We start from the raw sequence: 18,565 nt of genomic DNA, 5'->3' as shown, positions 1-18,565 counted from the left end.
TTTCTTGCCAGGCTTTTGCCTTGCACCTTTCGGGGGCCTGATTCCTGCTCTTCGATGTAGATAACCCTTGGGGACGTGGCGCAAAAACCACCGACCGGATACGATCGGCCGTACAGTAATTCTATATCGCAGTTTCTCATTCGGAACGTTCGGCTTCCTTGCTGCCGGGTCACCTGGGGATCAACGAACCAAGCCACGCTTGTTTATTGAAACGGTCAGAGCCGCAAAATCGAAATGGCCTTTGCCATCGTTGAAACTTCTCACCCTCAATGACCTAAATTATCTTTGTTTAGATTGGTTTAGATTAGGGGACAAGCGAATGAAACTAAAAAAAATATTACATTTCCATATAATTTTACTGTGCGGGATTCAAAGTTGATATTAAAGCGAATGAAAAATTAATTTCTCATGATTTAAGATAAATTCACCCTTATTTAATGATGAATCTAATGATAAAAATTATTATTGTATGGATATTAGAAGAATAGAAGATGGATTGGAAAACAGATTTCTGTGCTCCATTAGAATCAATAATAAAAATTTCTGTGCCATAACAATGTTTTATCCAATCCACCCTTGCCAATAATTGTTGTTGTTTATTATTCACTGTTACAATCAGTTATTAAGAAATTCATTTAATACTGAGAAATAGAGGCGAATTTAAAGGGATATTATAATTAGCTTATTGGAAACTACCAGTAAGTAGCTGAATTAATTTTGTAGAGAAGAATTTAACTAGATGCATTTATTTGTTTACTTATTTCCTCAAGATATATTGATTTAACTGTTTATTCAGGGCATGCTATAGTAAATCACTATTCTTAAGTAGCGCTGAGTAGCCGGAAGTTTAATTACTTTTCCCAAAGAGCGCTAAAAAATGGAATTTCCTGCGATAATGTGAGATTTTCTTCTCTACGAAAGGGTGGGTGGTTTTCACCCGAGCTCGCTGGGCCGTAACCCCATTTTTCCTCTCACAACACAGCAGCACATATACGCGAAAAGGAAGCAGGCCAGCCGCCGACGCGAGAGATGCATTTAGCCGCTTTCTTGCGGTGCTGGCTGGTGGAATTCCGCTCCACTCATTCCCTACGTCTTCTCTATTTCTTCCTTTACTGTATAGTGGCCCAGAGCAATTATGGCGCCGCGATTTTATATATGGCCGCCGCTGCCCCTTACCACTTTTTTTGCTCAAGAGACCCAGGGGCGGATCCATTGAAGCTGTGAAAGCATTTTAAAAATTTTTAAATTATTTATTTGATTTTCAGTGCAATGATCACAAAATATTGTACAGTTATAAATTTTCATAAAAATTTGAATATTTACATTTATAATTTGGTATTAGGTGAAACAAATTCTAATTTTGATTTTTACTAATTTATTTTGGAATATATTTTTGTTTAAAAAAAAGTTTCGTCCTGGTTAAATTTTTATAGGCAAATTTTTTTTAATAACAAAATTTCCTCGTTCTGCCACTGGTTAAAGCTTTCACTCCAAGGGGGATGCCAATCCAAAGAAAGTGGTCTTTAGTTTTGTTATAATAGGAATTGCAAGAGGGGACGCCGGGACCTCTAATAGTTGCACTTTGAATGCTGTGGCCAGCCAAAAACCAACCAGCACAGCACAAGACGCATACGGAGTTCACGGAGTTCAAAATCTGGCGGCCATAAAATTTTTATTCCCGACGGGTCATTAAAGTATGCGTCGCTATTCTTGTCACCGGGCGAGAGATATATTTCCCAGGGTCGAAAAGAGCGCGGCTGATGGGTGCAGGAACAATAAAACACAAGATACCGGGGCGCGTGCATTAGCCGGAAAATAAAAGGTAAAAGGCACGTCGGTGCTTTTCACTAGCTCGGTGCATGCCAAATCGCAAGATTTATGGCCGCACATAAAATCCGGCCGCCCAAAATGGAATACGTGTATAATGCATGCGTGCCGGGAAATGCTGTGGCCCCGTTCCTCGACCATTATCATCTCCGGTAAAAATTTTATTGGCGACTTTTACGAGTGTGTCTCGAAAATAATTTTTGATTCATCGCCCCTGCAGTGGGTATGTGTGCGAATGAATTTAATCATGTTGTGATCCGGTGGCGCAATGCAATTATTAGACGTCCTGTGCCCTGCATTCTATTCTGCTTTGCTCGGCTCTCGTTCTGATTGCGATCACGCTCGACCCAGATATTCGTCAGGCCATGGGGGCAGATTTTGCCGTTTCGCGCCCCCATGCAATATACAATCGGCGTCGGCTCGTCTCCAGGGACATCCACTCAATGTGCTTTATATGCCGCACCTTCAATTATGGTTGGCATTGCTACCTTCTTGTATTTTTTTACTTTCATATTTTCATAATTTTAAAAAATAGTTTGCAGTTTTCTCTTTTATAATATTATCCAGCCCGGGGATAAAAATTTGCAACTCGCAAAATAAGTGAAGAAAAAAATGAGAGATAAAAAATTCTGATTCACAAAACTACAAGTTTGAAATTTAAAGATTTTAAATAATGATGAGATTAATTATACACAATACAAAAATATATTATTAAATTCTTGATGAAGGTTTTTAACATTTTTGACACGTAATTTATAAAGCTGAACCTTCATTTCACCAATAAATTTCTAATTATAATAGTGGCATCGCTCTATGCTCTCCCAATGCTCGTCTTTCATCTTAATTGCAACAAAGAAGCGACACAAAATCCACCCTCAACCATTCATCATAGAAGTTTTTAATGGCGGTAGCGCGGCCAGTGATGGAACAAAAGAACCCAAGTGGAACACGAGATCCTTTCAACCTCGCCCTGCTGGAGATAAAAAAAAATGATAGATGAAGCGCTTCGGACGATGGAATGAGAGTTGTAAGATCAACTTAAATGAGAGAGACTCGCCAACCGTGCCAGATCCTTTTTCTCTCTCATCCCCCATCATCGGATCAGAGATGGACACGGGGCGATGACACGGAAAAAGGGTAAACTCGTGTCTGCGACGACGAGAGGATTTTATATGTGAAAGAAAAGGCTGCAGAGAAAATGGAGAGCTATTCTTACCTTTCAAACAGATTTTTTTCCGGCGGAAGTTAAGAAGAGTGACGTTGTGCCGTGGGTTGGCTGAGGTCACGTTCAGCTGGAAGAGCACCTCAATCTCAGCACTCCTTAGGCCGGTACATTGAAATTGTATGCTGTAACAAGGAGAGTTGATAATAAGAATGACATTATTTAATGCAATATTTTATGTTAAATAATAGAAATTAAATTTGATGGTTTGTTTATTAAACAATAAATTAATTTTTAAATATATAAAACTTTTATATGAATTTTATGAAATTATTATTATTTAATTTATTAATAAAAAAAAAATATTTTTCAAACAATATAGGCATGAATTTTTTATTTTTAAAATAATATTTTGGGGTAATATAAATATGTACCCCGCAATATTATATGTAATTGGATATAAATATAATTTGTACTGTAATTGTACTTGGGGTAAGGTTGAATAATTAGTAATTTTAGTTTTTTAAGTTGAATTAGGATCTTCAGATGTTCATATTAAACGCAAAGTTTCGATAATACATAAATTATGTATGATTATTTGAATATATTCGAGAAAAAATAATTTATAGACAAGGAAACTTATGAGTTTAAACTGGCGAATCCATAAAAAGAATTTATTCTGAGAAATTTTTCATTTTTTTTTTCTCTTTGCTCAATTCTTGACTACTCATTTGCATCTAGCAAATGCGTGTGTCAGTCACACGCGCCTCGTATTTATGTGCAGTCGAGCACACACACGTTTTTCTGCTGAATTTTGTCGCCTTAATAATAAATAATACGGCAGCAGCGGGATGATTTATGAGCGCACGCAATAGAATTCGACTGAAAACGTTGGTATTCCATCACATTTCTGCCACGCATATTAGCGATAAAATGCACGGGAAGAAATGCAGGGGACAAAAAAGTGCATGACACACATCTTGTGTATGAAAAAGACGGTTATCTCTCTTCAGAGTCAGAGCGGCTGCAATAATTTCTCCACGACTGATTCGGCGCGTTTTCCCGGCGGAAAAGAAGAGCTCGCGGTGGTGGAATGAGGCAGGTGCTCGTTCGGAAAAGAGAGAGATACGCGAGGGCGGAAAAGCACCTGGTGGTTCCAGGAGACGTGCTGCATTTTTAATGCGGCCTCGCCGCGATAAGGAAAACGTTTGCATGAGATAAAGTGGGCTGCTTTTTGTGTGAGGGCCCCACAAGTATATATATTTCTCATCGATTATGAAGCAGCGGCGTGAGTTATGGTTTAGCAAATTGGAGGTTGCCATGCGGCCGAAAATGAAACGCGAGCGAGCGAAAAGATTAAGTGGCTCGGTAACAAGCCCTCTCTCTTTGTTGATGTTTTATTTATTAGCCCGCGCTCCAGCGACCAACTTGTGTTTTGGTTTTTCACCAGAAAGCCTCAAACAAAAGCAGAAAACTTTTAAATTTAGTCGAGATTCGGTTCGGAACAAAAGGGAAAATGTGATAGCTGGAGGAAAATTTTACGATATATTCATATGAAAAATTGTTTTGTTTTACTCTGCATGTTCCGCTTTTATGGTCCCGTTAACTCGCTCCCTCGTTTTACATCAATGTCACGAAAGTCGCAAATTTGCAGTAAATGTTGATATACGAGCATAATAAAATAAACAGAGTGGGAGCTGGGCTAAGTGTGTTGAAAGTGCGAGTGCCGCTAGAAGTGGTCGAGGAGCGGCCGAAATACACAGAGAGGGCGATTTATTTTACTTACGGTCCTGTGGAAAGCTTTATTACCGCTGTTCAAATACATTCTCATTTGAGCGACCGGCGCCGAGTTAGTCTCTTGCGTGGTTATTACACACACTTAAGCTCAATTATTCAACTACATACTTGAGTCGTAATACAATATAAGATTCAAAGTTCAAATATTTTTTTTTTACCAATGAGGAAGCAAAATAAATTAATAATACTATAATAACAAAATGTTTAATTGTTATTTTACTAAATTTTTGGGTAATATAAAACAATTGTTTTATTTTTTACAAATTTTTAAGCAATTATTTTACATCCTTCAAAAAATTTAGATTTAGTCAAATAATTTAAGATAAAAGTTATTTTTAGATAAAAACAATCAGATGCTCTAGATTGCCATTTAATATTATAAATATATATAAATTTACATCTTCACTTGATATCCAGAACTAATTGTAAGTTCACATTATATCGATGATTGCTTCCTGTGTGCGGTTTATTACTATTAAAATGATTATTTCAATTTTCCATATAAGTATAATATTTTCAAATGACGTTATTTTTCTGAACACTTGTACAAATACAGAAATAATATAAAATTGAGAAGTTTTAGAACAATGAAGCAAGAAAAAATGTAAATATCAATTTTCCAGCCAAGAACGGAACCGCAGCTGGAGAGACAAAGTTTCGCATTGTAAATCAAGCGGTCAAAACTTTTGTGGCTCTGTACAGAAAAAAATCGCTGCGCAGTAGAATAAATAAATTCCGGCTCACAAAAAGAGAGAGATTTCGCGCAGATGATAAAAAACAAAAGTGAGAGAGAGAGAGAACGCTGCTCAGAGAAGCGCGTGTTATTTATACCAGATAAAAGTGGATGCGCTCCCCTGCTCGTACGCGATCAAAAGGCACCAACGAGAGCTTCGGGGGCAGCAGGTATTCAAATACAAAGTTCCACCAGGAAATAACTCTCATCTATCTTGCTTCGGAGGCCGCGTGCGCTCATAAAAAATTTGATTCCTGCTCTGCCTGTGTGGAATAAATTGAATTTCCCCCGCGCGAATACGCCCGATTTGCTCCCGAGGAATTTTCCGCCTCCTTATTTTCCGCCGGATCTTTGCGTACATATTCTAGGAAATTAATGGTTGCTTATGGCGGCTGTCATTAGGCTGGAAAATAAACGGCAGAAGCGCGTGTGCCGTTGAGATAACAGTCGCGGGCTCTTTTTGTGCACCTGTTCTCTCCTGCAGCCGTAAATATTGCCACGGCGATGGATGGGCTCGTTAAAAATACACAAGCAATTTGTGGTTTTCCCTTTGCATCACGCAAGCAAATATTTAGCCGCTTTTTATAAGGCGTGGAGAAAGGGTTACACTCTTGATACATTTCTGGCAGCAGCACCACATAATAAAGGAAAATTGTGATAATCTCAAGATGATCACAACAGGATCTGAATTTTAAAAAATTGATATGAAGTTATAAAAATTCAGCTTTTTAGTTGATTTCTGCAACATTTCAACGTCAAAGAAATCAGTTGAACAAATATATCAATTTATTATTTATTTTAATTACTATAATTTTTAATTATTCATGTCTTCAAAAATTCATTACTTTCCAATAATAAAAATGAGGTGATTGAACCAATGAGCATAGAATAAATTTCTGTTTTAAAAAATTTTCTCTCCTTAATGACGTGTATCAAAATATATTTACAATTTTTTTTCTAAAAACATTTAAATATAGATTTTTCATTCCGATTTTTTTTAAATCATTTATCGTTGTAATAATTTAAATAACCTTATTAATACGAAAAAAAAAATATATATTTTAAATAAATACCGATCACATAACTTTATATAATAAATTTTAGTCTTACATATAAATTTTACGATAAGTTATTTAAATAAATTAAATTTGATTTTTTTTTTTTTAGAAACTAGCATTATAAGTTACTTGGCAACATTTATTTTGTTAATAATTTTTATAGATCAAATTATATCATGTTGAACACGATCTATTTATTATATTTTGCTGGCACTGCAAAAATCGTAATTATTCTGAGAGCTCTTTGGCGACCCCCGTCGCTTTTTTTAAAGAATCAATTATTCAAAGACCACGGCGCGAGTGAACGATGGATTGTGAAGAAGCAACTCGACCCTAAAAACGCGCTCTTTATACACGCACAGGGCCCTTGCTCTCTTTGTGCGTGGGCGTCATTGCATCGCTGGTCACGTTCGGTCCGGGACGTGCGGGAATGCGGCCGAGGGGCGCCGAAGCCCCTGTGCATATCTAAACTTTATCACTTTATATTATAAATACACACAAACCAAGGCGTGAACGGAATAAATAAATTACACCTATGCATGGAATGCAAGCAATGCGCGCGAATCCACAAGCCCTGGCTGGTAATTGCACGCGTGCGAAAAAGTTGTGCTGTCTGGGCATTTCAATTTATTGCGGTGCGAGCGGCGTGCAAAAAGCGGTGGGGCCTGGAATGTTGCTGCTGCGGTTCGCTCACCTAAAGCTAAATCATCGCGGATTAAAAAAGAGTGCACACACTTTTTCAGTAGAATTAAAACGGACGAGCAAAAAGTTCGAGTGGGTTGTAAAAAAAAGGATGTACCATTTTGCCATTTTGAAATGAAATTTACGGTTATTGTAAATAATCCAAATCCTTCCATTGATCAACAAAAACCGTGACAGGTAAATAAATATTTAAAAAAAAATTACATAATTTAAGTAAAAATACAAAAATTTAGTTAATTTTAAATTAGAAGTTATGAATAATCCAGGTTTATTAAAAATATTTCAAATTCGTTTGTTCTGTTCGAATTTCCAATGTGTGGGGAAAAAACGACAACATCAAACGCCACGCGTGCTTTCACATGCCATTATTCCACTTTGCACCCTAACGACTGTGGCTGCTATTTCAATTTCGCCCGCAATAAAAAGCAGACTCCATATACCTGAATGACCCTCGTTCTCTCCGCACAATGAACAGCAGGAGTTCCAACTTTTATCAAATCCAAACGCGTCCACTCTAGAGCAAATATGCCATATATATCTGAAAAGCCACCCCTTTGATGACGCGAAATTAACAATTAAGCCGTCAATTGCAATGCGGTGTCACTCGAGAGCTAGATAAACAGCCGCTCCGAATGAAATGAAAAGCGGCCCCGAGAATTCGCACCCGCGCTTGGATGGACGGACGGACGGGCCTGATATGGAAATCGCTGCTGTCGAGCCAGGGGCGCCTCCCTCGGGCGATAAAACACCCCAGCGAGCAGGGCATTCACATGGTAATTTGGTTCTTTAATGCGACCGCCGTTTCGCAACAAAGAGGGTATATCGGGCGCGAGGCAGCGAGAGCGGGTGGGCTAATTCGCAGCCGGGGCGCCACTTTGGCGCGCGAGATAAGCCGACCCCGAAATTGTGCATATCTACCCAGTTATGCTAATCCGGTGGGTATAAATAAATATTTCTCAGCCGGATTTCGGCGCTGGTCCTTTGAAAGTAGACGCCCCGGAGACCACTAGACGCTCGCGAGAGTGGACAAAGATAAGTCGTAAAAGTGTTGGATGCCCCTTTGTCTGCGTCCTCAAAGAGCTTTTACGACGGCGCTTTGCGACAAAAGTCACCGCGCCTCTGTCAGCGGAAGCGCCGCTTTTATTCTATTTGCGCGATGGCTCTGCTTGTATCATGTAACATTCTTGCTCCGAAGAAATTCCTCTGCGTGCGGCCATAAAATTTTCAAAAAGCGGAGGGAATATTGCAAGGGATGTGCGAAGCAAAGAGGATTTTGTCCACTTGCTGCTTGTTGTTGTGTTCAAGAGTATTGTGTTGTGAACCACGCAGTAATAAAAGTAATCCGGCCTGTGTACATCTAGAACTTGGGGAGACAATTTAATCAGGCGCTGTAAAATAAAATAATATAAAGTTAAAACTTCACTACAAGTTTGAATAAAAATTTTGTGAAATATTTTTCACTATGGCTTTACAGAAAAAAAATTATTCATAGACTACAAAAAAAATCTGGAATTGATCGCGAATATTTATTTAACACCACAGAAAATTCATTGAATAAGATTATCAATGAAATTTCTCATCATAAAAGCGGATTTAAGTAAATGAAAACTGTTATATTATGAATGTTTAAACTCAAATAGCTTTGAATTCAATAATCAATTTTAATTTAAAATCAATTTTTCTAAAAGGCATTATTATTTTCTCTCTCTCTCTCTCTCTCTCTCTCTCTCTCTCTCTCTCTCTCTCTCTCTCTCTCTCTCTCTCTCTCTCTCTCTCTCTCTCTCTCTCTCTCTCTCTCTCTCTCTCTCTCTCTCTCTCTCTCTCTCTCTCTCTCTCTCTCTCTCTCTCTCTCTCTCTCTCTCTCTCTCTCTCTCACAATAATATCAATATCAACTTTGAATAGCTGTGCTCGATTAAAAGCGCGTTGTGAATGCGAGGGCTGAATGCGTCCGTGTGTTTTTGTTACATTTGAAATGTCCAACGATGTACTGGATTTGCGCGATCCGATTTATTATATTGCGCAGCAGCATTTGGCTCGCAGCTGCAAATTATTGGCTTCCATTCCACAGTCATTAATAACGGCAGCTCTTATTATTGCGTGTGCCCCTAATAAATGGGGCCGTAATTGTTTTTGATTGGAAATTATCCGGTGCGCCGGCTAAATCTCATTAGAGGGGAGGAAAGAGGGTGGATTGTTTGATGATTACAGTTCTGCCATCAATCGATATTACGGGGGAAATATTTTTTTTTTTAATAACTTAGAGTTATGAGGAATTCTAATTTGCAGAATTCATTTTTTTTAAACAATTTTTTTAATTTTTTCTTCTATCATTATTATCTTCATTTTTTTATAGCTTATATCAAATTTTTTGTTATATATAATTCCTATTATCAATTTCCTCCTTTGTAAGCTATCATTGGTATAAGATTCTCGTGATCCTTGTCAGAAAAAATGGAGAACGGTAAGTGAAATAAGCAGTGTATTGGAACTTTGGAAAACTTCATTGAATTTCCTTTAAGCGACCATCCAGAGAAAGTTGCCCAATTCTATCTAACTCGAAAGTTTGCCGAATGGAGAAAGTTTTTCAATACTCACTGGAAGGGTTGGACTGAAGACGGCACGATGCCCTTGGCTGGAATGTCGATGTGCGGTGGTTTGAGCGCGTCAAAGTTGTTGTACTCAATCCTCAGCGCGTACGAGAGCTGCAATCACAAACAGAGAGGTTGATTACTTTTTCTCATTAGCAGATAACGACGAATGGAAATTTCTGAGCACCGAATGGAGCCACTCATCACCATAAAGCATGCGAAATAAAATATATACAGCGTCAAAAGAGGGGGGCGACGGTCTTTTCATTTTATAAATGGCGCAACGAACCCGTACAAAAAAGCACGCCCAGCAACTTTCTTTTATCTAGAGAGGAATGATATTCCTCCTCCACTCTCTCACGCTCGCCCACCAAAAGTTGACGAACTGTTTGAGATGCTAAATTTTTACGCCCCGGGCGGCATCCTCCGCTGCATCTCTCGCAGGCTCATTTTGGCCGAGGAAAGCTCTCGAGAATTGCAGCGCTGTTTGTTTCAAAAGTGCTGGAAAGTAAGGGATGTTTCTTTTGAGGGTGGGTAGACAAAAATATCAGGTAGAGAAGTTTATATCAATCTGCAAAGGGATGGTTAAAAAAAAAATATTACATAATATATAAAAATTAATTTTTTTAACAAGCTAATTTTGCTTTCAATGGATTTGCCAATCTGTTTGTATTTTTATTTTAAATTTGCATATTAATACATAGAATGAAACGGAGTGCAACATGAATATATGATCTTTGTGCATTCTATAAGTTTAAATTTAATTTAATTTCTACTAGCACTTAATAATAATAGTAAAACTCTAAAGTTTAAAGAACTTATTTTTGTGATTTATCTTATTTAATTTTAAAATAAATTTTTAATTTTTAAAAATTTAATATTTAAATAAATTTTGAACGTCTTCACTTTTCTGGATAAATCATAATTTCAAGTAATAATTTATCACTAAATTAAAATTAAATTGTTTTGGTTTTTAGTAGAATATTTATGTATTGAAAATAAATGTAGCTTGTTCAATTCAATTAACTTCTCTGCGTATTAACATAATTTAATACATAAATCAACAGAGGAAAAATATGTAAAACACATTTTATTGGTTTCGTAAGCCTTCCTTGCTAGGCTGACAGCTAAGAGGGAGAAAGTACACACGGAGAGAATAAGTTTGCTCGTCTTGTCGTCTTTCGCCTCCGAATTTGCCTGCAGAACGAGCAATGTGCAGGCAAAGAGGGCTTCCGTCGGTGGTGGTGTGACATCAGCAGGCTAATATCTGCCGCTCGTGTGTTTGTGTCAGCGACGACAAATCGCACTCTTGAGGCGAACCAGCCTCCAGGGAATTTTATTATTCGCCCGCCGCTGCGTTCGGCGAGAAACCAGAGTTCTTTTCTATGAATTCGCCTTGATTGGTGGCCTTTCAACTTTTATACGCCCGCCGTAAATTTGCTGCGTTGCAATAAAAGGCGCGGACAAAAACAATTTGATCGTGTGTAAAATATGTCTTGTGATATCTGGTGGCCATTCCGAGACGTGTCTCCGGGGCAATTCATATCCCGGTCGGCACCTCTAGTGGACGTTTACAAGCTTTACAACTTCCATCCAAGACGGATCCTTCGCCTTTCTCAGCTCAAGAGCTTGAAAAATTGGTTGCTTCCATAGGCTTCATACAAAAGAAAGTTTCCAGACTGGAATTGTGAAAATAAGGAACAAAGTCTAGCAATAGATGTTTTGACGTAATTGAAGGAAAAGCACAATGGAAAAAACTCAAATTTCCACATTGATGCCTATCAGCATAATGTTAAAATTTATTTGATTAAATTTAAATAAAATTCATAATTTTTGGTATGCAAAATCACTACTGAAATAAACACAAATTTGAGAAAACATAAAATTTTAGTAACGAGCAGATGAATTGTCGTGGAAATTAAATTTTCTATATTATATATCCTGAAATAATGTTTTTTTTGCAATTGAAACAAGAGCTCTGCTTTTTTAAATTGATTGTCTAGCTTGAATGAAAAAAAAACGAGCTATTGATTATTTCCAGCATTTGAAGAGACTAGACTGCTATATACTTCTTCAGAGACGCCCTTCATCCCCATCCGCACTATTATAAATCGCAATCAAAAGGGTTCCCACTGACAAGTGCAATTGATACCAAAGTAATTGGCTTTTTGTGCTGATAATCCTGATATATTTCCCAGCCGCAAGAAAAATGACTCGCAGACACGGATACGCTTTTAAGGACGAGATAAATCCGGCCGTATGCTCCGTGACGGGGTAAAAAATGATCGTGCCCACTGCGTTTTCCCATCATTTTTCTCCCTTTGTCTTTAGCGCACATCGTCGGATTCAAATCTGTTGCACGAGTGACGTTTATTGCCTACAAAAATTCCCTCTCCAGCGGAGGGATTTTTTTTTACAGAAACGCTTTTTCAGAGAAGAGGGATGCATCGTCGGACCGTGTTGTTTGCTTCAGCGTGGGTATGCAGACCGGCACAGCACTTAAAACGCACCGGTTGCATAACTTTGTTTTTCCAGGCACCATGCCGCCTTCAACAAAAAGCGCTTGTTTTGTTTTGCTGTTGCTAATGCAATAAATTTAAACTCACAACATGTGCGTCGCAAACAAAACATAAAATATTTTTTCTGCAGCAACGCAAAATTATTCTTTGCTAAAAAAAAAAATCTCTGGAGAAAAATTTAAAAACTTTCCAATTTGTTCATAAATAGGTCCGTTTTTTGGCCCCTTTAAATAATAATTTGATTATTTTATCGCGATATAAAACGAAATTAATTCCCCGCACAAATTAGTAGAATTTCCGCACCCCTTCATACGCCACTTGCGCCGATGAAATATGAGAGACGTCGTTCAGTTCCCATTCATAAATTCAGCCGCAAGTGTTCTGTACACGACGACTTCATTAATAAGACCGCAATAATTCACAGCGGGCCGCGAGAGCGAGTTTTCCCTCCTAGTGTAAAACGTCTCTTATAAATTAATAATTATTTTGAAGCCCCCGAGCTGCCGGTTCGACTTCCTCGCACGCCATATTCGTGATGCACCCCATTGTCCTAAATTCCACCTCCATTAACCGGCAACCCCTCGGCCTGTCGGCTCATGCTGGAACTGAATATTCATGCCACTGTTGCAGTGTAAGCAGCTCTCCGCGCGTTTTCATATTCCGTGACCGCCGCACAGATGAATAATGCACCAGTACTTATAGAAATTACTCCGCAAGCGGTTATTCCTTTTTTAAGAAGGACTGACCCCTCGACCAGCTTAATTGAAATGCAAATAAAGGGGTTTGTTTAATTAATTTAGCTAAAATTTATTGTTTAAAAATCCCTTTCATAAGATGTAAAACCTGAAAATCCTACAAATTATTTCTTCATAATTAACAAACATTTGAAATATTAAATGTATATAAAATTACTGCTTATAATTTTGATATGGATGTAGTCGTTTTATTTGTTTCAGAAACCACATAAAGCTCTATCCATAATTCATTACTCAATAAATTGTTTTTAACAATAATTATGGAGAATTTGATCACATCAATCGTTGCTTAATGGACTTTTCATCACAATTTTATGTAAATTTTCTAAACCTTATTATTACTTAATTTTAATATAAATTTTACGCCACATATCCAAATACAGCAGGGTGTTTTATTTAACATGTATATTTATAACGCATTTAAAATTTAATTTGACTACAATCAAGAAAATATAATTATTTCAAATGAATGAATATTTTTAATTATTTTTACTTTACAACACATAAAAATCTATTGATCTAGTGATCTATTGAAGCAAACAAAAAATGTGTCAAAAATAAAATTAATTAAGATAACTGATTAAAAACAAAAAAAGTACCAATTTAATATTATAATACATTTAATTAGTTAAATAATTAAAAGTAATTATAACTGGTTTAAATTGCAGATTTTGTTTCTTAGTTTTATACTTAACGCGTTCAGGAGCGAATTTAAAATCTTATCACAGAACTTGCATTTTTAGTTATACGTCAGCGCCATTAGATGTGTTCAGTGACGCGAAAGCGGGTGCCCAACTGTGTCCGCCTCGCACCTTTAGGGTCAGCAAAACACACACGGTGCGTCCGCATGCGAAAGCGGAAAGCTGTTTGCCCAAGTAAGCGACTGACATTATGGAATCCTGGCCGAGTGAGTAACTGTTTGTCCACTAGTGGTGTGTGCGCACCGTTGTTTGCTTTGGAGAAAAGGCCCTCATATTGCATGTACGCACTCCTATTCGCACCAAGTAATGTCCAGGGTGTGGTGCGCCCGTCGCATTAAGGGGGCGAGAATGGCCAAAGTGCTTGAGAGGTGAGTCAGGAAACTTCCAGCTTAAATGAGTTTAGATTTATTTAATATAAAGATCAACTCAAAATCTCGCTGTTAGAAAATTATTTACAATAAAAAAAGAACTTAAATTTACCTTTTTATGTCAACTATTTTGTGATAAAAAAATTTCACCTGATAATACTAACAACGAAAATCATCTATTTAAATGAGTTTGTTCAGAGAACATGAGATGGAGTGAGATATTTTTGATGCATCGAAATTTTTTATGCCCCGTGATGGTAAAAATGTTCCCAAAAAATAAAAAATAAAAAAATAAAAATTCACCAAACAACAGCCAAAAACATTTTTGCAAAATAACCTATTTTTTGTGATGTTTATCAAATTTAATTGTTATATTGACGACCTAAATACAACCTTATTTCTTACTTAACAAATTTTCCTCAATCATAATCCATTGAATCATATTTTTTATAGTCTTTAAAAACATCAAGCAAAATTCAACTGCTTTCCAATTATTTACAATGGTGCTTTGCTCCTTCAAGGAAGCTTGAAAGTCTGGAAAGTTCATAAACCTGTTTGGAACAGCTCTTTGACTCGCTAATACTTTGTTCCAGCATCGACTAGAGCCTCTCCACAAAAATAGACTCATCGTCTAATCCTACTTTCGAACCGTCGGAGAGAGCAATCGAAACTCGGAGCGAAAACTCGACGCTAACCGGATTCTGCATTCAGCGAAAAGGTATGGCGGCTGAATTTCGCATCATCTTCCCACACCGAACCGACTCTCACACACGAGGCCCTACAATGGGAAGTTCCATTACCACTTGGCTTAGTGGCTCAGCCTTTCTGCAAACTCGCCGCAAAGCTCGGGCCTCTCTCTCTTTAATATACTACATGCACACGCGTGCCATAATCTGATGGGATTTCTCTTTTAAAACAACCGCCTGCTGGGCTCTAATTTACGCAGCTGCTACACACAGTGCGCTATGTTTTTGGGGCCCGCAAAAGCCGCCACGCGGCTGCAGCTCGCTCTCATTTTGTATTCTTTTTGCACCTGACGCGTGCGGCGAGAAAAGCAGCCGGCAATCTGAACACAGCTTTCGGCCGACACAAAAGTTTGCGCACGTGTGTGCGGATTATGCAGGCCAGACCAAATTATTCATGACGAATTTATGTGCCGAGCTCCATACAGTGCAGCAACATCAGGATACGAGTTTTAAATTGGAAAAATCCCATTTCCTTTTTTAAAATTTTCAATGTTGATGGACAAACCGTAAAAAATGTTAAATGAATTATAGCGACTCTAGAATGATGAGGAAAAATAGAGATTTGTTGAAAATTAATTAATTTGCTAGATTTTCCTCACATAGCTTATTTAAAAAAAAAAATTATTATTGTGATGGAGGACAACAAAATTTGACGATTTTTTCCTTGAAACAAGTTCTATTTCATTAATTCTTCAATATGAAAATTTATTTAATCATTTTATTAAATTTATTTTAAATTTAGCTTTTAATAAAATAATGAATTCAAAATATTTTGTATCGTATAAAGATACAAAATTTACAAAATTAAATTCTAATTTAACTGCATTTAATTGAAATTTATTTGTTTTGGAAAGCTTGTTTAATTTATGTAAATAAACGTTGGCCTCAACTCTTTTAATCCATGCGACTAAAAGTTCAAACAATGACGTCAGCAACACTCTCGGATTTTGTTGCCATCCATGAAGATTAATCAAACACGCCAAAATGTATGACCGCGTGACACAAAATGATATTTTTGGCAAATATTTTCTCAACGTTAGCGAGCCAGTAAATTTTAAGCTCTGCCCAAAAATCGACTGATTACTGCTGGAGCAAACAGAGTCGAAGCGCATCAGCAGGCAAATTGACTTTTGTGTTGACGCAGGACTGGTCAAATAGACTGGACGGTAATGGTCGGGGTGTAGAATTACCCGGTCGACGGGCGATCCCGACATGATGGCAGAACGGCCTGAATATCCATTCGCATTGACGGCACTTTCAATCACGGTGGGCGCGGATCACGTTTCGCTTGCCGTGTCAGCTCCAAAAACATAAACTAAGGTCTGACTCATCGCGAGAGAGAAATAAATTAAGCACATTGTCTGAAAATAGGGATTCTGAAATAATTACATTCAAAAATCTTTTCTTTAACAAAATGAAATATCAGATTTTTATAAAGCCATTTGAATTCCCAAACAATAAAATAAATTCTTTTGTGGAAGAAACAAAACGGATAAAAATTTTAAATATAAGTTATGATCAATTTTTTAATTTAATTTGCTAAATTATCTACATTTTTTTTCTAATATTATGTTATTCATTTATTTTTTCATGGCTCTTTTGTTGAATATTTTCTAATAAGATTAATAAGATGAACCTAAATATTTCCAATTCATATATTTTTTTTTTTATCATGAATATAATAATGCTCAAATCGATGAATTCTGTCGCAGAGACCCCCATCTTGGCGGATGTTTTTCCAAATGCCTGCCGGTTTTCGTCACACAAAATTGGTAATCAATGCAAAACAGAAAGTCCCCGAGGGCGCACAACAACTTTTTGTGCAGGCCTGCTTGTTTAATTTTTATCTCCTTCCTTTTTTTGTGAGGCCAAACTCTCTTGTGCGGAACTTGTAAAAATACGGAGGCTCGCGTAATTAAAAAACGCGCTTGTTACAAAAGTTTCATCGCTCGTCGTGAGCTTCATCTTCATTAGGCGCCGCTTTCCTGCTCGCCCACGCGGAAGTTTAAACCGGGGCATCTCGCGCTTATTAAAAAATGAAGGAGAACGATGAAAAATGTTGTATTTGTGTTGAAATTAGGAAAAGCTGTCGGAAATTGCTCTTCAGCGTTAATGCGCCTCTCTTATAACACCTCAAAAAAGGGATTTATCTTTATTTTTTTTAATTCAACATCAAAATTACTTAAAATCGTTAAATTTTTTCTAATTATCTTTGCTATATTAGTAAACATGGATAATTTTCTACGGATAACACAATAACAAATGCACAAATGAACTGAAGGCTGTAGAAGCAGCGATGTTTTTATTCCAAATTTTTATCTAGATTTAAGAATTACAGTCCAATAAACGCAGCATTAAGCTAGATTTTCAAAAATATAAAAAATTAATTATTAAAATTTAAAAATATGGCAATTTATTATTTATATTATATAAACGTATATAAAAATTAAAGTCAAACAATAATTTAATAAATTTATCTTTGCAAGAACTAATTTTTTTTTTACTTTTTAGTATTTGATAAATTTTAATATAATTATGTTTTGAAGTAAGAAAGTCGCATTAAATATTTTGTTTCAGTGGTGGCGTTTAAAGGAAAATAGAATCATGATAATATATCATGGGCAAAGGCATAGTGTGAGCCGTAAAAAAGTCGTAAACGTGATGGATTTCCAAACATTTCCACAAATGTGTGGCCGTCAAGGTGACAAAAGTCTCGAAATTCTAGTTTTAATGAAGCTATTAACATATTAAGCGCCGACCGTTAATGTGGTGCACAAGACAGACCTATTGCTGGCCGGTGGATGGCGTGTCCGCCGCGCGTTTAGGAACTTTAATTGTCACCTTGGCCGGGCCAGTGGTGCACGCATTCCGTCGTAATGGCACATATTTCAACCCTTCCGATAAACTAAAATCCGCTGTCGAGTAAAAGGCAGCACAACACGCTGCCGAGATTGATAATTCAACACAGCATTTTATTACGCGTCGCCGGCTGTTGGTGGCGGCATTCGGGTGGAATTAAACACGACGAGAGGGACTGCAAATGTGTGTGTACGGAGCGTAAATGTATGCTAAGTGCACGGGCGTGTGTTTCGATATGTCGGTGGCGTTTCGAATTTTAATGCCGGAGGGCCGGATTTTGAGCGGCGGTCGGGTTATTGAATTATGATTTTACTGCTGCTCTCCATTGTGGGGCCATTATTTTGATGGATGTGCAGCCCACGCTGTTATTACAGTCATGCGAAGTTTGAAACTGCCGGAGAGACGAGGAGCGAAACTCTTTAAACCGGCACTCTCATTCAATTGTGCCGGGGAATAAAGAATGAAGTGCAACATGGCATGCAAGCGGAAAATTACAATCTGCATCTCTTTCACATGAATTTTTTTAAAGAATTATTCTGTAAGAATTTCCACTATATCTCAAGCTTAAATTGAAAGGTATCACGTAGTAATAAAATTTTATGTGAAATTTATAACAAGAATATTGAATTGCTTTGTAAAAGTGTAAATCAACCATGCAGATTAAAATAGAAATAAATCTTTGAAATTTCATTTCAATTTGTAAAATAATAGGCCCGTTTATTTTAATAGTAAAATAAATTATGCGTAAA

The 18,565-nt window shown here is 37.1% G+C and overlaps 1 protein-coding gene across 1 annotated transcript in view; it reads right to left on the bottom strand.

The window, feature by feature from the left end:
* The window catches only part of LOC132200071 (tyrosine-protein kinase RYK-like), a 62,292-nt gene that overhangs the window by 7,472 nt on the left and 36,255 nt on the right, over positions 1 to 18,565 (bottom strand). Inside the window, exons 3-4 of the mRNA XM_059625260.1 lie at positions 9,876 to 9,982; positions 3,044 to 3,174 (exon numbers count right to left, since the gene is read on the bottom strand). Coding sequence (XP_059481243.1) covers positions 3,044 to 3,174; positions 9,876 to 9,982 — 238 coding nt within the window. The remainder of the gene's footprint in view (positions 1 to 3,043; positions 3,175 to 9,875; positions 9,983 to 18,565) is intronic.

The sequence above is a fragment of the Neocloeon triangulifer genome, unplaced genomic scaffold (genome assembly GCF_031216515.1).
Source record: "Neocloeon triangulifer isolate White Clay Creek 2 clone unplaced genomic scaffold, ASM3121651v1 ptg000014l, whole genome shotgun sequence".
NCBI lineage: Eukaryota > Metazoa > Arthropoda > Insecta > Ephemeroptera > Baetidae > Neocloeon > Neocloeon triangulifer.
The sequence above is the reverse complement of the archived record's forward strand: the minus strand, read 5'-3'. Positions and strand labels throughout refer to the sequence as shown.